This window comes from Manduca sexta, chromosome 11 (assembly GCF_014839805.1).
Source record: "Manduca sexta isolate Smith_Timp_Sample1 chromosome 11, JHU_Msex_v1.0, whole genome shotgun sequence".
Taxonomy (NCBI): domain Eukaryota; kingdom Metazoa; phylum Arthropoda; class Insecta; order Lepidoptera; family Sphingidae; genus Manduca; species Manduca sexta.
This window is the reverse complement of record NC_051125.1, coordinates 5,705,144-5,730,939: the sequence shown is the minus strand read 5'-3', so window position 1 is coordinate 5,730,939 and position 25,796 is coordinate 5,705,144. Positions and strand designations below refer to the sequence as shown.

The 25,796-nt window shown below is 34.2% G+C and overlaps 1 protein-coding gene across 1 annotated transcript in view; it reads right to left on the bottom strand.

The window, feature by feature from the left end:
- Nucleotides 1–23,690, bottom strand: part of LOC115442332 — a 40,379-nt gene extending 16,689 nt beyond the window's left edge. The window contains exon 1 of the mRNA XM_030167340.2: nt 23,197–23,690. Coding sequence (XP_030023200.2) covers nt 23,197–23,328 — 132 coding nt within the window. The 5' untranslated portion in view covers nt 23,329–23,690. The remainder of the gene's footprint in view (nt 1–23,196) is intronic.
- Nucleotides 23,691–25,796: the final 2,106 nt, after the last annotated feature.

The following is a 25,796-nucleotide window of genomic DNA, read 5'->3' as shown; positions in this document are numbered from 1 at the left end:
TGAGAACTTTCTGCATTATTGATTAAACTGCGCAGCCAACAGTATTTACCATTCAACTATCAACGTTTGTTCTTCAATCTGTTTTAATTCATTTGAGACTCTGATATTGTGGCGTTATATACAATGGCCCTTTAAAATTATCTCACAAGCAAAGTTTAAAACGACAAAGTTCTGGCAAACAGCAAGTGAAAACAGAAGTAAAGAAGCCAGATGCTGCAGACAGTTGGAAACAACTGGCCGGGTTGTTTTATAAAAAGTTAGCTTTTAAAACCGTAGCTATAAATCAATAGAGTTCAGAGGGAGTGGAAGCGTAATGCGGATATTTACGTTGATCTAAAGAGTACACCCGTTTTACACGGACTATAACTCGGGATAAATCACAACGCACTCTGCTTTGCTTTATTTTATCGAAGCTTCAATCTCAAAGCAGAATGGTATACCCGCTTCATAAATCTGATGAATGGTAATACTCTTATCTTATTAAAACTATTTGCGGATGATCATAAATTTTCGAACATGTTTACGATGAGTGCATGCAGTCGTTAAACACACGAAATTTATATACATCAAAATATTGTTGAACATGACATAACAAAACGTGCGTTGGTGATCAAGATTCGAAATACAAAGGGGTATCAACGATACCTCTCCATTGTCAGCTGAAAATTACATAAAAATACTCGAAGAAAGGATTTTTTGTAAGATAAAAATCGTCACGCAACGATCGGTTTCCAATTTACCAGTGACGGTCATCCTACCTGCCGCTTTGTCACGTGGTCACGCCACCATTCCGACACCGTTTGTGTACGTAATGGCTTCTTATTTGTACTTTCTAATTAAAATATTCGAGATGAAGTCGTGCTACAAAAAACTTACTGAGACACCGTTGATGAAAATAGACGTAAGAGACTCTTTGTAGGGTTAATGAAAGGTGAAATGCAACTTATTGCTGGGTGGTTAAACGTCCAACAAATTTCTATGCATTTGAAATTAGTATTTAAATGAAATTGTGTACATTCCTTTTTTAACTTGGGTCAATAAATGGACTTCTTTAAGCGGGTGATGGTGTCGTAAAAAGATTTCTTTGTCCATCGCAATTTCGATATGGATGTAAAAAATCAAGTGCTTTGTTTTGTACTATGATGTTTAATTATTAGATACTAGCTTCCGCTCGCAGCTTCGCCCGCGTGGATTTCGGACTTCAAAAATGGAGCCGGTCGCGGACGTTCGAGAATGTTCGTTTTACGAAGCTACTCGCTAGGTGATTCGCTAGCCTCTAGGTGCCAAGCAAGCCGCCTGCCTGTGCGTTCCCGACCTTATCTATACTTATACAAAAATAATCCTTATAGCATGATTCAGTATTCACGCATGATGGCTTATTATTAGCGTATTTCATGTATAACTTTGGTGTTTCTATACCGATTTCTATGATTCTTTTTTATGGAATATTTAATAATGTTAATTTTTTTAATTAGGGATGACTGAGAGTGTTATAAACGTAAGAGTAGACAAATATAATGAGAAAGCTTCGAACTGCTAAGCTATCGGGAGTTACACGTGTTATTGTGAGTCAACCATAAAAGATAGACATATGCTGTCGTGGGATATTTTTTACATAATTTTAAGGAGAACATTTCCGTCATACATGATTTCTGTGTAGCTTTAACCATTAAGGTTGCACACGCGACGGAAGCTTAAAAATGGAGTAACTTCTCCCGTTTTCCCAACATTTCCCTTCACTGCTCTGCTCCTATTAATTGTAGCGTGATGAAAAGTATACTATAACCAGCACAGGAGTATGACAGAAAATAATTGTACCAAGTTTCGTTAAAATCCGTCGAGTAGTTTTTGTTTCTATAACGGTTATACAGACAGACAGACAGACAGACAGACAGACAAAAATTTTACTAATTGCATTTTTGGCATCAGTATCGATCCCTAATCACCCCCTGATATTTATTTTGGAAATATATTTCATGTACAGAATTGACCTCTCTACAGATTTATTATAAGTATAGAAAATAAATTTATAACCTTTACAATATTTCCTAAATTTATCCAAATAACACGTCTTTAATGGTTACTCTGGTGCGTGCGGCGTTTAAAAAAATATATTTTATTTTTTGTTATTCATTCAGAACAGATACTGCGGTATACAATTAACATTTTGCTACTTAGACTTTCATAAATAATCTCAAACAATGGCTTGGAGAAAATCTCAAGAACATTAGAGAAAGACAAAAGAAAAAAATGCTTATCTGCTTGCCGAGTCCGACTAGCCACTTAGAACATAAACGCTACTTAATTCAGCAAAAACAAAAGCTGGCTAAGTAAACGGTTTTCACTACTGCCAGCACTTCGTACGGGAGTGTACGAAATACACGTATCTATGTGCTAATTTGAACTTTACCTACATTGTAGTAAGAACTAATATAGTTGCTGTAGTTTAGAGTAAGGCACAAGTTTTTGAATTTAGGCTAAGAACGTTTATAAAATCTGTGCCAAAACTTTGTGATAAGATTGAACCGAGAATTATCATCCAAAATTTTGTAGACAAATAGGGGTTGGCCGTCTATATTACGAAAAGTATGTTCCAATTTGCAATTAATTTAATAGAGTTCGCTACGGCCATTTTGAAATCTCTAGTTTATAAACAACACTTTTTATAGGAAAATTAAATGGTTATAAAAACTCGTTTGCCTCTAGAATACGTGTAGGTAGCATTGATATCTTAATCAAAGTTAATTCGCCCAGGCGGTATAATAAAACTTGCAGAAATTCTTTCGATATTAGTGGGCGTATAGAAGCTCCCAACTAATAAGACGTTTTAATACAAGAGCTGCTAATTAGTTACGAATATTTTTTTTATACTGGCAATGTAACCCACTGCACCTGATGGTAAGTGGAGTGGGATCCAATAGAATGTCAACCGACGAGAGATGATTACTCCTCGGCAGTCGACACAATTATGCCGGCCTGTTGGAACCGGATATACACAGGCTAATCCCGGAACAAGACACTTACGTGGGTCATTATGGCGGGTTTTATCACCTTGTGTACGGTGGTCGCTATCCGGGCGGATATGAAATATCTCCTACCATCAACGGGCAAGCGTTCGTTAATACATTTAACTATGAGAAAAATATAGCCCATAAAATATTGTTTATTACTAACATACTTACGTCATGCGTGACGCATTTAATTCTTTAAAAGCAAGGCGCGACTTAAAATTACAGGCTTCGGGCGTGGAAAATGCCTAAGCTCTTTATAATGATGTAAGTCCACATATCCCTCACTTTCCACAACATAAAAGATTTACGATCATAACTCCTGATCTGAATCATATTCGCGCATTACAAATGTTTTATATTATCCAACATACGTCAAACTATAAACCACAATATCGTATTATAAGCAAATAAATCTATAGAGCTCGCTTGGAGCCATATCTGAGCGTGGATATTCAACGTGATACGATACGCCGGCGGAGCCAGCTATCTTAGATAAGATGGGTTCAATGCAGCCGAGCTTGACAAATGGCCCAGTGACGTCACTCTTTCGAATAACCTACTCTGGAAGTAGTATAACTAACATTTTAGTTTTCGTTGAAATGGGTTGCGGAGTTTCTGTTGCTTTGTATATGAAATATTACGTTGGCTTTCGGATCTAAAGGAGTCATCTTTATTTAATCAATAAAATTATTTTCGATTGGTATCTGTTTATGCTTTATATAAAATATATATATTTGATCGCAGCTCCGCCCGTGTGTGTAAGTTTTCCGGGATAAAAATCTTGCTTTATATTTTACCCGGGATAATAAGTAGCCTATACCACTAATAGGTAGCTAACATTTTCAAAATAGCTTTATTAGTTCCTGAGATTTGCGCGTTTTAACACACAACTAAACAAACTCTTCAGCTTTATTATATTAGTATAGATAACCGACTCGTTTAATAATTATAGGAGTGACAATAAAATTATAATGTTTTTTTTTGTTTCTTATTATAAAAATGAAAATTTCAGTATGAATGGAATCTCACGTCAGTACAATATTATTAATTTAAGTAATAAGTTTTTTAGAGCTACTAATTTGGGAAAGAATGTGTATTATTTATTATAAAAATGTACATTTGAATACCTATATCAATAAAATTATAGGTTACCCTCCGAGATTTGAATAAACAAGATAAAATAAATATATATGGCGTAAATCGTAAACTTATATGTATTTAGAAATTTTAATAGGGGGTTTTAATATAGTTCACAGTCGGTAATAAAAATCACATAAACAGTTAACGATTGACCCACTAGGAGGTCCGTGGACGCGAGCCACGAGCAAAGCCCACCACTTAACATTGATCCGTTCGGTAATATTGTTGCTTCCTGTACTTAAATAGGAAACGGCGGCGAGGGGGCTCTTCGCATGCTGGTCGGCGCATCGTACACACGGCAACAGAATGCAGATGGAACTTAAGATAACGTCGATCACGATGTATGAAATATCGGAGAATTAATTATAAAAAGACATAATGCGATTAGTTACCGCCTAACCGTAGAAGCTATTGTACCGCTGCAGCAGTCCGCTGGCTGTATATTGAATATATGTTATTAATTTCTAAAGAATTTTTAAGTTTTATTTTCGAAATGTATTCTAACCCATTTAAAGTTTGCTTAATATCGAATGATAACCATAATTTATTGGATAATACCATCCTCATTACCGGAATGCTACATACGGAAATAAATCACATCGACAGGTTTTGGATCCTGTGTGTTTTTATAACAGTTTTTAAATCGCATGCAAAATTTCTTTACACCGCGTGCATAAATACTTAATTGTGGGCTACCAAAAAGGATGGAGTTTAAATAAGGAACGCACATAAATTTTGTTCAGAGTTTACACTTAATAAATGTCGATGCATCTTTATGAGTAACGGGATATTCTATCGATTTTACATATCAATTTATTTCTTTAGTGTTTAATTAGATTTTGAATTTAGAAATTTGCGGCATTAATGAAGACTTTAGTGAGTGCTATATTAATGCAAATTTTTCTTTGTAATAACGAATTTATTAACTTGATATTAGATTACAAATTAATAAGTCTCTGAAACTCTAATTGGTATTTATCTTTAGACAGCCCTATTCAATTTATAATTTATGTTTATTTCCAATATTTTTCATTTATATTTAAATTCCGTTCCTAGCATTCGCCAGTTTATTAAGTCATATTTTAATCTTAAGCATTCAACTATCATTCAGACGGCCTTTATGTTAGTGATATATGGCATTCTTATATTTCACACAACTCGTTTAAAGTTTGTCAAAAGGAAAAAAACGAAGATAGCAATCACTAATCAAGACTTGTATCAAAATTAACTGTGACATTAACGACTAATAAAATCTCATCAAACGCTATAATCTTTAAAAATATCGTTTAAATAAATGCTTGGCGAATTTTCTAGAATCCCATAAACACGTATCGGACTTTGGAAATCTTGAATTCAACATCTATATGTTAATTAACGTGGAGCTACGGGGGCCTAATTGATATGAACCATTAATTTTTTGGGTGAAAAGGTTGAACCCTGGTGTGATCTATGCATATTCATTTTGTTCCATTTAGAAATAGCTCTTTAAATATTATTTGTGTTGCTTAAAGGTCATGGTATTTTATAAATATATTTTTCATAGAAACTTGCAACATAACATTGTTTTTTAAAAATAAAAACGCGTTTCTAAATCGTAGCTGACGAATTCGTGTCAACTTAGGCTATGTCCATCAAGCTGGATCCCCTTCTAATACTGCTACATCCTGCCCTATAGATCGTATGTACAGACGTAAGGTTTAATGTTACTAAGTACATAGTGAATGCTAACTTATATTTAGGAAAGACGAGGTTGTTTCTCCATAACACGCCAATCTAATATATTTTAACAATAATATATATACAATTTTTTGTAAAAGTATTATATTATGTATTATTATTTTATATATATAGTTACGTATATATCTTTTTATCTACACCGTTATTTATCCTTTATTATTAATGCTTCAGTCTATCTCTGCACCACCCTAAGGTTCACTGAAAAAGAATATCCTTGAAATGAAGTCCGTCCGTAAGCCATATGTACTGTTTAAATAAATAAACAAAACTCATAAAACACATATAAAGAAGAATAAATCGTAGCTTAACTTCCACAATCCTTTTATAAAGGGTATGAAAAAAAAGATGATTAGAAAATACTGCATTGGCCGCAAGGATCATAAGGCCGCACAATAGGTCAGCGGACATTGGACGCGTTCCATTACACGTTCACAATGAACAAATTATAAACAGTCCACTTGCTTCAATACACGAGCTCACATCACTTCCTGTGCCACCCATTGTCACTATTTCAATACAATTGAAATGATCCTAGAACTCGGTTCTTGCCAAACATTGTTGGTTACATTTTATTTGTGGGTTCGGTCGTCATTGTTATGGGGCGCAGCCAATTTCAATACCGTCGATTTCCGTTCTATATCAAAAGAATCGTTGGGATGTTCAAAGAATATTTGCGAAATATCTTTCGAGTTACCGTGGTACAAAGAACGCGTGGCGGACCTTTATACGCTTCTCATGTGAGACAAATTTATGTCACTTGCGCGCATAAAGAATGTTCATTCATAGATCGTTATTGTGCGGTTAGAAACTTACAGTCGATTGTCAATGGAGGAAGTCATCCTTCCTGTTATAGAAATTACCTGTAACAAAGATTGACGTTACTTCCATCAGTGACAGATGCGCTTTGTGATAATAAAACGGATGTCAATTCAATAGAAACATGATATTTTATGACCGTACTTAATTTATGTGTCGCTTTCGTATTGTGCGTAAGTGTTAAGTTAGTGAGGATGTAATTTTTCTGAAATATAAACTGCTACCGACAAAGGAATGGTGTTTTCGGTTAACAAGATTTCACATATAGTGGCTTTCAAATGAATTTCGAGCAAGATGGCGGTTTGGAAGAATAGTTATATATGTTCTGTATGCATTTCATGACTGTTAGCATCTGCTATTGTCAAATATATAATAACGTAAATTGCTTTTGAAAAATCGAATGTCAATTATTTTTTAATCCAATAAAGTAAATTCCAATAAATTTTTAAATTTAAGAAAACAGATTTTTTGACAACTTCGAGATATCTTTCATTATTCGCAACTTCAAATCAAATTATTTGTAGTACAATCTCTTTTAGTTAGGTTAAATAGGTTAACTTGTATTTTTAACTCATTCAATCGTTTAAGAAACTTCATTGTTAACTAGATAACTGTATCATGAATGCGTCTGCGCAGATTATTATTTACAATCACAATCTACGAACTGACAAAACGGTGCACCTTCCAACCAATATAAAAAGAACCTATTTACCGCAACATTTAAAATTCTGAGAACCGATACGAAAGAGATTGAAGACCATTTTGCAGTAATAACAAGCACGTACACCATAAAATAATAAATCAGCATTCATTTGTTGGCAAACTGTCCAGAGCTATTATTATGGACACCATAATATCGCAAGTGGGTCGCATAATCAGTATGTACGCGGCATCGCTACTTAGGAAGTCATTTGGGTCTGTGTTCTGACATAGCATTATATGTAAAGTCATCATTAGGTACTCATTTACAGCAGGCAACGATGCGATGTCAATGAACCATCAAAGCAGTTAGGGGACAATGTAATGGAACGGTCAGTGGAGATCAAAAGTTGGCCAGATATTTATGATCATCATTTCAGCCGGGAATCGTCCATTGCTGGACATAGTCCTCCGCCATTGAGCGCCATTTTATTTCAAGATAATAATAAATAATTTATAAGGTTTTGTTTTATGCTGTTACTTTAAAGAACACGTCTTGATTTTTTAAGACATTAAATAAATCTAAATATATTATTATAAACCTAGTTATTAACTGCGAACTATACTGTAGTTTATACCTTTATTTAAATTATCATGCATACCGCATACTAAAATATACCATCAATTTTAGGTCACAAGGAAGTTAAATGTTTTCCGGTGCCATTACGAATTGACGATAAATATGTATCAAGACCCGATTCGTACGAATATGGTCAACGAATCGATACCGACATCCCTAATAGAGAAAAATATTGTGAAAGGAACACTTCTATCAAATTACAATGTTAACTCAGAATATGGGAGTAAACGTACGGAACAAGCCAATTGACTTGAAAGGTCTCCTAAGCACTACTTAAAGTGCATGTTAGGGCAAAGGACAAAGTTCCATTAAGTAAAGGATCTAATTTTCATGAGACATCGAACCGTGATGTGACCACTAAGAAGATTAGGCACTTGTTACTTCAGACATTCTGGGAAGATTGTGTATTGTAGGGATGCGAAGGGATTTGTCGATACAATATATTATACTAGTATTATATTGTTGTACAGCACTAGACGGTATTTATATCGAATATTTTTTTTAAAACGTAGATTTGAAAAATGCTTTACTTTTGCATCATTTAATAATATTATACACTGCTGTAAACTCCGTTACGCGATCCATAACGATACAATATTTTTAGTGTAGTTTCTCAAAATCGATTAAACTATTAAGTTAGAAAACCTATAATTATGTAGTAGGTAACAATCTTATATTCGGAACCTTATGATTCAGTTAATCGATTCATTGCAAAAACCTCACATCCCTAATTTGGTAAGGGTTCGCATAACCTTACATTAGCGGTTATAAGAGAAAGGCCCGGCATTAGTTATATTATAATTTGGGGTCTTATAAGAAAACTGATTATATCAAAAGTTTTTTAAAATACTTTATGAGATTAATTTAAATACGGAATGCATCATGTTCGTCTCTAAAATAACATTTGCTATATTTATTTAATAATGATAATAATAATATTTATTTCTCCAAATTATAAGGACATAATACCCTTCAAAGGTGATGTTCCCACTAGGCCTTGCCTGTATAGACTTCAGTTTCGTGTTATTGATTATATTACGTTTGTATAATGTTATAAAATAATCAAATTATTCACGTATTTTCAAGAATTTCTCTGTCTTTATAATTGAGTTTCATTAACAGACTTTTAATTTTGTTCTTTAGTTCACCCACGTATAATTCTTTCATATAACACTTATTAGTATTTTATATAAATATGGATATTTATTTTGACAAACATCAAATATACACCATACATATTTATTTTTACATGCAACAAGATAAATGGTAGCAGAGTTCTTTTACTTACAGAAACTAGATTTAGGGTTTGTACAAGTATCAACAATTTCAGTACTATCCAGACTTACTTTAGTAGAGTTCAGCAACACGACAAATTATCCGCATTTGAGTATATCGTTTAAACTATACAGGAAGATAACGGTCCATTCTGCATACAGATCAAACTCGTCTCTTTTATGTCTAGTATCTCTTATAAAACCTAACATAATTTATTTATTTTTGCGGTTATGGAGAAACAAAATAATAAAAATATAAGATATTTGAAAGTTGAGAAGACTAAATCGCGTGGGCATTGAATGCTTTTTGCTCTGTTTGTATGGAGAACTTTGCGAGCTCCGGTAAAATATATTTTATATATGATATTATTTCTTTGTATATTTTAGTCAAATTTATATAAATACAGTTGGTAGTCCCTCCCTACCTCAACACAAAGGAGGTAGAGCTCACACAAATTCATATGTTAATTACAAATTTAATTACATAAGAACATTTCAATAGGTGCCGCACGTTATGAAATAACTTGATTAGTTAACAAAGCGCGTTCAAAGCGTGTACGATCGCGCGCGCGGCAAACATCACCGGATTGTCGCCGACATACCTGCCGCTACAGCCAATATAATAAAGTGTCAATGACTTTGTACGCAAACGATACAAAATTGTAACAAAGCAACAATGGAATAATTACGAATGTACACTGCACAGCCTTTAGTGCCGATTGTAACACAAGCCCGCATCTAGACTCCGTTCCAGCTATTTCTAATACCACGAACGTTGTGTGCTAACTCCTTTAAACCCAATAGGTTTCCATTTTAATTGTACTGTGAACGTGAGCTTATTTAAATAAAATTTAACGAAGTCAAGATATAATCACATAAAAAGGAATAAAACCTCAAAATAATTTAAGCAAGCCAGCATTGCATAAAGTGTGCCCGATGCAACAATAAGAATACTTCATTCCAAACTTGACGTCACATAAAGTCGTGGGCGAGGAAGACAGCCAGAATAAAAACAAAATCTTTTTTTAATTTAAACCGAAGAGACAATGAGCAAACACAGCTGGTGGAATGTAAAACGAAACCGAATAAAGAGAAAAATTCACGATGTGACGCTACCCAAAGAGGATCCTCGGTAGCGGTACATTTCCAGCGGGCGAGTAATTTATGTGGAAACAAACTGTCGAGGATAAAAGAATTGTCACGTCACGTGCGATAAACGCGGCCCAGGGTTGCGGGGAAAATGAACCAGCCTCGTATCTCAGCCGAAGGACTCGCGGCCATCGACGAAAAGCGTTTATTTACTGTACCGATAAGTACGGGACAACGGATGTCTGACGTAGGCCGATATACCGCGCCGATACTCCGTACGACATCAGATAAGCCTCGAAAGCGTCCTCGAGCAACTAAGAAAGGAAATGGGACCGCTCAAGATGTATTATTGTTGTTACTATTGCTTCACATAAAACTTCCCGGCGAATCCTTAATGAACAGGAATCGGAATATGTGGACTGGATACGTATATTGTACAGAGCGTACAAATGCCTCACTTAGCAGATCCGTGTCTTGAAATAAATCTGTCTGATTAACACGATTCATGGCCAAAAACAGCGCTGTTTAGGATTCAATTAAGTATAAATTTCTCGGAATGCGTAGCTCTTCTCGCGTAAAATGTAACTAATAGCTGTTCAGATGGCCTCTTTGACAGCGGGAGGCCTCGTGGAGATAACCGTGGCATCTCACCGGGGGCGCCAAAAATCTCAACCCGGACCCCGACGCATTCTTATTGATTTCATTTATCAGAATCAAACAGCTTATTGTCAAACCATTATATTAAAGGCACTATACATTTAGTAATAAATTATTATCAAATTTAGCGTAAACAGGTTTAAGTTACTCGTGTACTTTACTAAATTACATGACGTTATCTCGCGAAATGCGGAATTCAATGGGATACATGTAATCTGCACATTATTAGGCAACTGTGTTACGGAACAACGGCCGTATCTGCTCCATAAAGATACAGGACATAAAGGAATCGATAAGCCTGGTAAATAGACGGAATTCCTAATAAAAGGACAATAGTAGCTATTGTGTAAGGCGATACCATTTTACGACTTACGAAGCCATATGAACCAGACTGAAGGAGCATTCAGGTGTCGTTTCTATAAACGCGATGTGGTAAGTTGTATCTTGTCTAAAATGTAAACGTTCCACCATTAAAACCCGTCATTGATAAAATATTTTCGTCACCGAAATAAAACTTGAAACGTGAACGATAAAATTCAAAGAATATACAAATCGTAAACATTCAAAAAGACTCAAAAGACGCGTCAAATTGTCAACCGAGTCCCCTTCAAAGTACGTCCCGAACACGTCAATTTGTTTACGAATTACGCATAAATTCGTCCCCGAAGACAAGACATCTCGTGCGGCGATCGCTGTTGCGACATTTCAATAAAATTTACGATTGTGACTTAAATGGCGTGTCCGATGAACAAAAAATCTTCCGACATGTACCTCTTTTATTTTAGACCTACGCTGTGTTCGTTAAAATATCTCTGCGCGTGATAAAACTGTCCGTACATTATGCCACGTATAAATATACCATTCAAATTGATATTATTCAGATAAAATATCTCCGTAATTTGATTTTCATTTCACGTCTTTAAACAAGCATATCAGATTTTATAGTATAGTGGGGCTTTTTATGAACAGTATATAGTTTTAGCGCATGAAATGATAGGTATATGGTCTCATTTTCATTTATATTATACTTTTTCAAGACGTAAATAACAAGCAATAAAACGTTGTGTTGATATAATAAGTTTCATTGTTTATATTACGTATTGGAAATAACATTATTTGAAATAACAAGTTGTTGCTAACAATCATTGAATTTCACATATTATACTAAGCCAAACGTCTCAATATAAATGAATGTATTTAATAGAATTTGTTCGCGAAAACCAATAATTTAATCCTGTCACCAACATTCAATGTATTGGCTTTTAGTTCAACTAAGTTATCGACGCTTTGTGCAGCTGTCGTATATTTCTTAACCAGCACAATACTTAGGATGCTTAGGGAATAATATTATTTCAGTAGGACAAAATTAGTCGTGTTCGAGCGACGTGGCCAAATGCACGCAACATTGATCTTTCCTATTGGCCGTGACAAGCAACTTGCCTACTGGGGCCATCGTTATGCACCCCATAGGTATTTTCGTCTCCAAACCAGTCCAATCGTTCATGTTTACTCAGATGAGTCGAAACTTTAAAATTAGGCAGTGATTTAAGACTGTCCATAAAAAGAATTTATTAACGACACAAATAAACAGACGGTGAGATTTCGGTGTGGCAACAGACGTAAAATATGATACTAAAGTCTTAAACGACCACTCTTAATTCCACGATGAGGCAAATTTTATTATAAGTGCTGATGGACGAACTGAATATTAAACAGTCATGTGAGATGGAACCGATTGAATATCGGAAGTACAAGTTGAGCCGGAAATCGCTTCCTGTCTTTTGATAAGTGTTCTTACAATAAGTCATTAACGACAAATAAAATGCAGATGTGTATTATTCGTGTTTTTTTCCGAATACCCGCTTTGTTTTAATTTGCTTTGCTAAGTGAAATATGAAAATAGAATAATGTATTTTTCTTAAACGGATATTTATAAAACGACGAGGATAAAAGAGGAATACATGGGCGAACTTCACTTAGCAAGAAACAGCTAATGATTATAATGATTTCAAAATGTTAATCACGTTTATTTAAGTAAGAAATTTACTTTCAATTACTATTCAAAATATGTTAATACAGCCAAGAATTAACCGTCTCAGGAATTTAAGTGCTTCCTTGGCGTAACGGGGGAGCGGCGCGTGGATTCAAATTGCTTGTCGAGACAAATATTTAGATATTAAAATTCCTCCTTCTATTGTGGGTGTTAACTAGAGAAATGATTCAGAGCCGAGGTCACGTCATGGTTGACTAGAAAAAATATTCGTAATCACCTACCCACACAACGATCGCAATTTTCCGTCTCCGCCCATCGTTAATACTTGTATGAATAAAAAAGTTACTATTTAATCCAATTTATGTCCGTAACGTTTATTAAATGATAATATTCGAAACAAAACAAACCATTGAATATATAAAATCTCAATTTCAATACATTAGTAGACGGCGAACGTGGCTCGCTACGGGTTACCCATTTTAGAAACACAACACTTAAAACTCTCAACGTTTTACATAAAAAACCCTATAAAAAGGCATATTTCATTATTTTTTCCCTCTAAAACAACGGGGTGCCTCGTGTTTTTTGTGTATATAGAATACCAACTGCGTCGCGCCCACGCGAGTAACCAATGATCGTTTCACACTTTAAGTGGCAGTACAGTAGTGATATTTATCTACCTACTCAAGCTATTTTTAAAACGACTAGCTTAGGAACTGCTCTTCACAAAAGTCGCAGCTTTTGATTTGAAGTATGTAAAAAAATGCTCAATGAACCTCAAGTTTCTGTACTCTATTATGTTCATTGTCGTGTCGATAATGATGTTATCGAATTATATTGTTGATTTCATACTAAAATGTACTGAATTTGCGATATGTTTGTACTGTGGATTGAAACGTCCAAACAGAATTTAATGGGTACTATGAAAAACAAAATGTTTTTATAAAAATTATAAAGTCTTGAAAACACGGAATATTATAATAATATCGCAATCCATTTAAAATTGTATGTTAATTTCAATGGAAATAAAAGAAAGAAACTTTGATCTCTCCCTTATGAAGTGATAAAAAATTTAATGTATATTAGGGAAATAAACTAAACACTTCTCTTTACAATTATGAAAATAACCTGTAATAAAGTACAATATCAAACATCTGTGACATACTCATGGCTTGTATCGACACCTCTAGGAATTTTGATCGTCGTACTGTATAGATTTGAGCTCTAGATAAGGAACGGTCGCCCATCAATTTCAGACAAAATATTTTGTAAGATCCAAAGATTCTTTTTATGGGTTTTAAAAGATTAATGCGATGATAAAACATTTGGGGCGATACAGGAATTTGGGGACACGATAAATTTTAACACCTTTCCCTTTAAATGTAGCGATCGATTTAAATTCTTTGTTTGTTTCTTTTCATTCACGATGATAGTTATTATGTAAGTAATCATATTTCTTTCCTCTTTTCTTTCGTTCCCCACCACATGTGTAAGTCGCTTCGCTTGCGCATACGCAAAGGCTAAGCTCCGCCCATTGCAGACATCCTACTGTGCTTTGTTTAAACAACGAACTTTTCCATGCGTGAAACATTATAAATTCCCATACTAGTATATTATTTAATGCTTAAACAATGTAATGCGTCGCACTTACAATAGTTACATAAGAAGTCGGAGTAGTAAATAGATTTACCAGTCTAGCAATATTTATTTATATCTAGTACGTAATAAGAAATAACTTTAATCTGTGAAAAAAAACTTGACCATGGTGAAAATATAGATCAAATAATGTTCTCGAATTATCATTTACATTTCGCATTATTTACTTTAAGTGAATAATAAATAAGTGTGACATTAATTACAAATTTAAGTTACGCACGTAACACCGGATTATAATCGTTAAACGCGCTCATCTCAACATATTAGACGTAAAATTTTAGTTTTCCAACTTCGCAAATACCTCGACCGAAGTTATTAGTCGATCGGACGTCGAAGTCTCGGAATGAAATTTACGAGCATTAAAACTATCTCTATTTCATCACGGCGCGTAGGGCTTATTCTACGCCTTGACTGAAGGCAGCTGCGTTTAATCGAATCCCAATCAACTACGGAACGATGTTAAATAGTTTACTGAAACATTAAATATGCAATTAAAACAACCGCCAGACTTACTAACTATCAAAACCTATAAAATGTTGTATTATATTGATCTTTACGGCCGCATTGTTTTGTTTATTATTCTCACAAGTACCCGTAACTTCTGGTCTTGGTAGATAAATAAAATTTAAGTAGATGCTATTTTTCGCACATATTCAACGTATGAGATTTATATTATCCAATTCAATGTTTTAGATTGTGCCATCGTTGACATATTTATGTTTAAAAGCCATCAATAATAAACAAATAAAACAAATACGCATCATTAGACAGTGCGCACGTGTTTGATTGATTACAAACACAGATAAGGGCGAAAGGGCCATTAATTTCTTATTTACCCAAACCTAAACAACGTAGGTGTCGGTTGTGGACGAAGAAAACGGTTAACGTCAAAAATTGGATGGCAACACAATGGTGGCTCGAGGATTAAAAGCGAAGCGGTGTAGCGGCAACGGACACATCATTTATCAGAACAAGTCGAGATTTCTACTGCGCTTTATTGCCTCTAAATTCCACCAGTAGGGAATACTTTTAAATGAACAAAACCATTTCTATATATTAATGAAATAATTCCGTTTTCATTTGTTGATAGAACACAGTAAATTTTAGCAGTACGAATCCCATATTTAAAATCACGTTGTAAAATGAATATTTAATCTTGGAATCTTTGTAAAAGGCATAATTAATAAAGGTTATCTGTCAACCGATCGGCTCAGGCACGGGATCGTCTTGGAACCAGTCGCTACCTATATATTTTACTTCATTTAGTCTGATGCTTACTTTATGGTCGGATCGCGTGACAAAGGCTCCTACATTAACTTTGGGACCAACGGAACGTCGTGTAATTTCCAGTAACAGCTTGTTTCTTTTATTGTCATATAGCACCATTCTGTTAGAATGTTAACTTACGCGTGCCGTACCCGTTCATTTAGAACAAATATGTGAAGCTTTATTTTTATCCTCGCTGCTCTAAAAAACCCATAGAAATTAAGAAGAACACGTAAAATATTTTATGGTTCTACAAACGTTACCTCGGAGTTTATGATCTTAAGAATAGTTTTATTGTCTTCATTTTCTTTTAATTTTAGCTGTATAATAGCTTCAACTCAAGATGCGTTCAATGCATCAACTAGTTATAAAAGTCGTAAGTTCACGCTCAAGACGTAGCTTATTATCATCAAATAAATACCTTTACGTTATCAAAATCTTTAAGAGAAACCCGAAACCGTAAACATGCACGTTGAGCAAACAGTGTTAACTATTCATTCGGTGTCACTAGGGAATATATTGAACAAAAGACGGGCTCAGCATCCGAGTACACTATTTCTCACTACATCGGTGCGATGTAATCAGAGAAGACGACGTGTCGCGCTTATTTATGTATGAACGGGGCGCAGGCAAGGGTGGGCCAAATGCGTGGATACAAACAGAATAATATTGATGACACTGCGCTACGTGGGTCATGAATCATTAATCGTCTGCTCTCGTGTACGGCTCTATTACGACTGCTTTGGCGGATAAGCCACCCTCCACGAGGTGAGGCGGTAAGCGCCAAGCCGGGTAGCGCACTTGCCTTTTTCTGTGTTATTATTTTAAAGCGGCTGTTCACGGGCGCGTGAGGGTACGTGGTTGTAAAAACGACCTTCTAACTTCTTTGTCGTCAAGATCTCACATTTTTGTACCTAATTTCATAAGTTAAAATGTATCTACCTAAAAGTACCTTAAGCAATGAAAGAATACCTTTGAAAATCTGTACTAATATAATCTCAAAAAGAGCTGGTCGATCTTGAATGTCATAGAAATTGGAACAGCAATTCTGTAATTTGTAATTATATAAGACAATTAAACTATGCCCAGGAATGGAATGTTAACTACTATAGATGATAATAAAGCTTGGAACGAGGCAATTACAATGAGATACTTAAAGACAGGTCTTTAAAATATTACAAATTAAGTACCTCATAGTATAAATCAGCAACCTTTACAAATTACAAACAAAAAGAGTAACATGTAGCAGGTAATTTTAATATTATCATGTAGATTACTTTTGTATGCTTCAATAAAATCTCATTAACGGTTGCCCGTCAAAAACGGAGTTTAATTTAAAGTAAACTGCATTAAATGTGTAGTAACGTTGTTCCGGTACCAAACGGTATCTTTGACGATTGCTAATGCTTTTAAAATTACATCCACAAAAGGAACATAAAGTAATTTTCTTAAACAAAAAAGCAAAGGCAATTTAAGTTAATTCAGTAAGCAGCAGACATGGCTACTTCCAAATGAACTCAAACGTAACAAAAACGACAACAAATCGTGTACAAAAACGCAGGTCATTTCGGCGTGGACTTTCTCGTTTATTTTTTCTAAGCGCTGCGTGCCCCGAGGACGTGCATCTGAAACCTTGAGACGTTTTTTCCGTTTTTTAGTCTAACATTTTTATTCTACCTCTTGTATGGCTGAACAACGATAAAATAATAATGCTCCGAGCGGAGGCCGCTTCGAAAAGGAACCGTAAGGGAAGGCCGGAACGCTCCTAAATTTCTAATCGAGATTTTATTTCGTGATCACCCGCCTGGTTCTTTATGGCTTCTTTTTTGCAATGTTTTAGGTCTCAAGGTGAAACCGCTATTATTTTTTTGCAAGTACAGTGTTTCTGGAAAATATTTGGGTGTCGTAAATTTAGTTCAGTAAAATTTTACATATTTTAAAAGTTTTTGATGCGTTGCCAAAATGATACGCTGACAAATAAGCTTTATAGGTTAAGTGCACATAAATATGTTATCATGGTCAGTAATACATAAAAAATATAGTGGGATTATGAAATAATTATAGTTAGTGTCAAAAAAATTGTAATATTTTCTACTTGACCCAGTTAACTAAAGAAATATTCCATTATATCCGAATAGTTTGCCGTGAGTCGAAGCTACCCATTGTATCTTTTTACATAATAGTTGTATGTTATAATATGAATAATAAATTAAGGATTATAGCAGTGTTGGACGAGAATTTAATAAGTAGAAGTTTCTAGCAATTTCTGCTACATTACTGCTATTTGAAACCAGTCCGAAATAATATATTTTTTGACCTTTTATGGATAATATCATAATCTACGAAAGACTGATGAGTAATTTGCCATGTTAAACCTTATTTTAATCTTAATATGATGTCAACGAAGACATTGCATTTCTTTAGGATCGGCAGAATATTGCTTTTCCACCTTACTTGCTAAAATCTGGGTATCGAGTGGCCGTAGCACGATTTGAGCGAAGGAGTCCCTATGGCGGAGTTTTCATCATGAATGAAAGGCATAACCAGTAAGATATACCTAAAATTAAAATCATTAAATATTAATGTTAAACTATATATTACAATATGGTATGACAAAGCCACTCATTCATCATTTTTTTTTATAAAAAATAGCATAAATAAACTATAAATCGATGAATAACATTCGTGGATGTTACATAAAATTAAATAAACGGAACGTTTCTAGCCGTATTGAACTAAACGTTTCCCGTAATTCCACTCATAGCATCCCGTTTGTATCCAGACATAAAATTTACATCACAAAACAGCTTACAAGCTTGAATGTAGTCATAACTATACTGTGGTACTTAAGGCACTTTTTAAAATTCATCACATGCTCCGAAACTTTGGTTGACATCGAGGGAGGCACGCTTCGAACAAAAACTCAACCAAAACGTCTAAGAAGAGACAGAAAACACAAACCAATATTTTAAAATGTCCTTTCGAGACACAATAGAGGAAAATGGTTAGTGGCGACAGAATTGTCTGTACGGCGTCCATTTTTTATGTTTTTGTTCTTACGGCCTCATGGATTTTTAAATGACAAACTCAATAGCTGTGTTTGTTTTAATATTCTCCGAACAATGTAAGTCACAAGAAGATGTTAAAATGGTTATAAAATTATCTCTGCATGTTTTATTGTTTTTCTTTTTTCAATTAGCCTTTATGAAGCAATATTGCTGGAGAAATTAGTCATTTATGCAGTATTTTTGCAATAAAAATAATAGCGTAACAGTTATTTGCACATTTTTGTTGTAGAACAATCAATATCGTGTTCAGATACTTAAAATTGCAGGAGAAGAAACAGTATTCTTTGTTTAAATATAATTATGTATTTAGTTTTCTTTCGGCTCAAAATTCATTTTTTATAGTAGTGATAATGAGGTATAATAGGTCCTACCTACAGTCAGCAATATAAATATTTGAGATGTCGATGAGAATTCATAGATTGCAACTCACTTTGTTTTGCATGCACCATTTTGTAATCAAGAATTTAGCAATACATTACTGATATTGATTAAAACAGGTTACTAAACGATATTGAGTTAACCCACATACCGCTATCAAGAAACAAATGTTCAAATAGACATTTAACATTTTGTATCAGTGCTGAATTCTTGCACGTTACACCACAAACAGGCCATTTATATAAACATAACGTACGAAGAAAAAGCCAAGCTATTACAACCGTTCCATAAATCCTTTCCGCTTGGAGGTATATTTTGTATAATTTGCGCATTTCTTCACGATACCATAATAATGTTAACAAAGAAACAACTACTTATCCTTCCGCCCTTGGAAACATCACGCACATCCCTTTACAAATAAAAAAATAACACAGGGTCGACTCATTGTGGCCCTTTGTCGCAGGTAGAATTTATGTAAAAACCGGCCTAATAAAAACCGATGCTTTAGGTAAAGCAAAAAAAGGTCGAAGCGTGATCCCACTAAATGGATCGTGAATTAAGAACAGATGCCAATATCCAAACTGATTGAGCATGATATGGATGCCGTTTTTTGCAATCCGTACCTGCAAACAAAAATATCCAGATTATAGAAGATATTTAAGCGTAGTTCGACGTAAATGGAGAGTGTATGATACAAACAAATTGAGACCAGATTAAGTATATCAATATTCTTATTTGGAAATTATAAGACATGAGACAGTTAGATACACGTGTAGTGAAAAGAGATCGGTGTCAATTTTTCACATGCCGCCATGGAAAGCAGCTCTAACCCAGCTGATACTGCAACCTAATGTATGCGATCAATTTACTCCAACAAAAGGTTCGATTAAGGAGCTATTTTCGTAGTAAGTAATTTGATTCAAGCATAAGTAGTTAACGTGGCTGACAGTGTTCATTTATAACGACATTGTACCCGACTAATGATGTATTACTTGATAAGAGTAACTGGACGCTCTTAATAGTGTCAGAATATTGATGAAGGACCTTTAATTGGTTATTTAAACGTGATAAAGTTCTATGGTTGGTCTTTACACATTAAAGACTTAGGCTTTCCCTCTTAACTATAAAAATATACCGGAATGAATTGAGAAATCAAATATATTGAGTCCTGTTACAGGAATTTTATTATTTAAGGTATCCCGCAGTAAAATCGCCTATTAACCGCATTTTTAGAAACTGTCTACTCGAAATTTATGAAACGTATAGAAAAAATAATTAAACATTATATTTCTACAATATTTGTAGAAATATAATGTGGATATTGTGTCAGTAATTTCACAATAAAAATTCCACTAAAACTGTTGATTCCGTGCATAGGAAGGTACACATCATTTTAATCTATAACCAACACTAAATAGACAATTTAATAATGAATATTTTAGTAGTTTAAACTTTCTAAAAAGACCTAAAATTATGTTTTAAAGAAATTATTCTTAAATCTTAACGCATTCCCGCCGTAACTCGTGCGCCAAAAATGTATGCAACAAATTCTCAAGGCCGTTTGTTCGGCTAAGATCTTAAAAAGAATATGTAGCGACAAGAATAGTCAGATTTATATACAGTCGGTATCAAAATACTTAAATCTCACTAGATGCAGTCTAGTTCATGGTATAATTTAAAATCTACAATACAATGAAAATAAATTAAGTAAAATTTATTGATGTAAGATTATTTGAACAACGTAATGATTTATGATGTAATCTCTTAGGGCTGAAACAAATAAGTTTATTCCAATTTAAAAGGGATAGCCGATACAAATTACATTTATGGTGGAACCGTCGCGGCACCGATAACCACCAAGCAACCTGTTCGGAATGGTTCAAATAAATAACACGACCTGTTTAGATAAATTCTATCTGTAAATATTGGTCTATATAAATCTAACTTATCTTTTTAGTGAACTGCGATTGTGTGTAATTGCATTTCTGGTTTGAAAGTCATAGATAATTGCGTGCATTAACATTTGTGCTACGTAGGGATTTCTTTAAATTTGGTTCTTGCATGAAGTACCGAAGAGTTTTTTTATTATCTGATTTTTTTTTTTATTAATGTTTTGTTTTGTATCAATTGTTTTATTGGCAATATCACCGATAAATGGTGACAGTCATAATATAAAAGAAGAAGAGTTGTAAGTTTGGCATGTGAAATATTTGTATCTAATATAGATTGATAATTATTTTGTTTAGGAATGTCATATATTTATTTTAATTTCGTAATTTAACAGCAATGCGATGTCTTATAAGGAAACAGTTTTTTTATACAAAAATGTTTTTTACTAAAACATTATATTATAACACAACGAATGAGAAATAATAATTGTGAGGTCATATCTACACCACATTACAAAATTAATATAAATACACTGTTTATGTTAGTTTGTACGCACCCACGCATTCCTACCAAAAGAGCTTCATAATGAATTCTTTCGGTTGTAAATAGGCCTAACTTAGTTTTCTTTATTTGTTGGACCTAAATGAAGATTACTGAGAGTGCGTGGAATACTTAATGAATTGTGTGTAATGCTATTATTACTCTGATGAAAAAACTGTTAAATTAACATTATTATTAAATACAAGAGAGAGAATTCATAGTTGATGAATACAGCAATTAAATATTGTATTTTGTTGAAAGTAAATATTGCGATAAATGAATATTCCAATGTGTTAATTGCTTTTTATTTTACCGCTGTAATGTCCACTAGTATAGTGAAATAAATAAAAACTAAGTTTTTCTTTTCGGACATGGTATAATATACCCATTTCACCTGATAGTAAGTGGAATGGGGTCCAATAGAATGTCGACTAACGAGAGATGATTATATCTGGAAAGTCGACACAATTATGCCGGCCTATTGGAACTGGATATACACAGGCTGATCCCGGAACTCGACGCACTTACGTGGGCCACTTTGGCGGGTTTTAACACTTTATAAAAAAGTGCGTAGTAGTAATAAGTAAAGTACCTGCTTACCAGCTATAATAATAGATTATTATTGGTTGTGCAAATAAATATTATGTTTGGAGTAGTTTTGACATTGATAAAGCGGTAACGATGTGCCATATAAAAATATTTACTTAAATATTTAGGCTTAACCTATTTTTATGTTTATAGTTATGACTTCAGTCACGGGGCAATAAAAATAACAATGTATAAAGATATTTTAAATATACTTCCGTACAAACCATAAAAATATCTGAAAATATATACACACAGATCCATTCAAAGCATTGCAGATAATAAAATCTTTAAACATAATGTGTAGTTCTATTGAATTGATGTGCAAGGTTTATTGTCAAACAAATTAAAGGCTAGTACTTAGTGTTATGGGCCTAGTTTACGATGTACTGTCGGTTGTTGGCCGTCTCGGTTCGTTTGAATGGCCGTCAATAGCTGTCAATGCCGTCATATTGTCTTGGATGCGTAAGGAAATATATATCGCCAATTGTAAGAGATAAGGGTGTAATTTATATTATTTATTGGCATTAGCATTAATAATTAATTCTATATCAACAATTGATTAAAAGTCGTTTTTAGAAATAAACAGTTAATAGAACGAAAAAGCTTTTAAGAATGATCTAATTAATGCCTGTACAACGCATTGTCGACGTAGTTGGTGGTCGACTTGCGACGGACTTGTAGCGCATTATGTTCTACGCCAAACTAAATAGAAAATATTTGGTTGTTATGCATTTAATTTTGTAACAATAAAGATGTTATAACGTTTGAATTAAATTTGAAATATATTTAAACTATTTAGTTACATTAAACTTACCTTTTGTAAGCATGTTGCTCTGCACTGAGCTACGCGTAACGGTGAAGACACTTCCTCCTCCGCAGTCACTCCAATCCATAAATTTAAAATAGAAAATAAAGAGAAACTATACAAAAACATTTTGGCACACATTTTTCTTTGGTATCCCTCTTTTTCGCAAAAAAGTTTCGGTCAAAGCTCCTCGCTTATCATAACCACGTAATCAGCCAGATGGTTATCATAACTTGACGAATTCTTCACGTGTTATCAGTCTATAAGTTTTTCGTCACGATAACATCATTTGTTTCGATATAACTTCAGTATGTTTGTTGTCCGGTGCAAATCCGTGATCCGTAACGCAAGAAAAAATTCAGCATAACAAGAAAAAAAACTTAAAATCAACACAAAACGTAACCGATATGAAAACACACTTGGGATTAATTTTCACAGTTCGGATTGTTTCCGTGCGAGTGTCGCTCGAGAGCCGACGCTACCGCCAGCGCGGTCGAATGCGGACTATCCACCCCGCTTGAAGAAGCTCGGTTCCTCTCCCCTCTGTTGGTTAATTTTTATTGCGCTCTCGCTCGCACGCGGGAGCTTTCCCTCGTCTCTTTCACTCCTGGTAGCGAGTACATCCATGGTTACTACTACATGTGTCGCTCTCTGTCCTCTCTACTACTGCATATACGTTAGTCTATCTCGTTTCATCTCAGGCGGTTTCGCGTTGTTTTTCCTTGATGCAGTTAAACGGATGGGAATGTAGTGGTTATTGTTAGACAAAGACGGTGGTAGTAAAAATTTTAGGGTTGTTCAAAAGGGGTGACAAAGAATCGAGCTAATTCAGGGCTTGAGTTTTTATGGGGAGCTCTGGCGGTAAAAGTATCCCGCCTCTCTCGTTTGTTCAACTTTATGGTCCTCGCATCGTGAAGCCGTATTAATAATATTAATGGCTGCCGAATCATCAAATGATAATGCAATTCCCTATTGTGAAAGTTTTTATTTATTTTTAATTATATAATAGTTTATAGCGCTCCTGTTACAGCTGTGCTGATCCTTAAAACAGCTTTTATTTTATATACGGCCATTATTCATTGTGACCAGAAGTATAAAATTTATATGAGTTTAAGAAAACTATTCTCATTAATGAACCGACGTTAGTTTTAGTTCTGAATGTTGGGAGTTTGTAAAGAATGTTCACCGTTTTATTTAGGTTTTGTTTCCATCTGTATCGTTATAGTTGAGAAAGCCCCGGAGGATCTTAAATCTCGCACATAAGACAGCTATACATAAGTAAAAAGTTCGCGACTATCTCAGTGTGCTAACGTACCACGCTGTTGGTAGAGCTGTAACAAGACAATTGTAGCACACGTTTAATAATTAAACCGCTCATTATAAGGAAAGAAGAAATAATATTTTTGTGAGAGGCGAATGCTCGTGTACAAGACCTCAGCAAAAAGATTAAATAAAAATACAACTATACAGTGTACGTGACAGCGCACAACCCTTTCTCCGTAAAGGCATTTTTCGTTTTCTTTCTTCACAAACTCTAGGCTCTTTCTATTCATTTCGCTGTCTTTAATCTTCCAGTCTCGAGCCAGACTTTGTCTAGACAAGGCCTATCCAAGCTTACTCCGCAATTTCGATAGGTTCCACAGGGGACTAATATCCCTTCTATCCGAAATTAATTTAGGTTATATTCACACAATCCAATTGGCCAATTTTATTTAAATATTGATAAAAAGATGTAGAAATAATGGAGTTTTTAAATATGCAAAACGTGTTTTATAATTTTGTGAATAAATTTGATTACAAAAACATTAAGGGCAGCTGTTTTAATATTTATTATGCTGTGACAGTTTTACAAAGATTATGATTTTTTTATATGTAAATTCTTACGCTTTGAGTAAGTTGTTCCATAATCCAAATATAATAACTAGTTTTATTAATAACTAGTTTTATCCCGTGAGTCCGTTAACGTGAAAATCTTTTATGGGGAAAATTACCCTATAGTGAATCTAGGACATAACGTTTTAAACGTAATTGAATAACACACATTTAAAATATTAGCGGAATAACAACTACTTGATCACAAAATAAAGAAGGACATTGTTAATATACGTATAAGTTTAAAAAAAAACTGGGATCACCCCTGACCCTGTAAGATAACATTGTATACATTTAAGTAAAATATTGTTTTTTCATAAAAACACGGAATAGCCCTTAGGTTGCCCACTGAAAACTCGATTTATTATTAATTGAATTAAAAAACAAAAATATCGCACCTTTATCGCAGAAAGGGTAGACAGACGTCCAACTAGAGCACCTTCCTTTCGCCGACAGTTTCCTTACAATGATGTGTTAGGGGGCGGGTCTATGGCCACATTGGCACGCGTTCTAGACATCGGGCTGATATTGAGCAGAAATACCCAAATATCCCTTGATTTGACTTGGGATTCGAATCCAAAACCTCAGGGCAGTGGCCGTACCACGCATGCAATACAACTACACCACCGAGGCAGTCAATTTCATTTTAAATTAATTCGCTTTATGTATTATATAGGAATTATTTTTCTAGATCCGTAGATTGGCAGTCGGAGGTTAGCCAGATTCTACTTAGATTA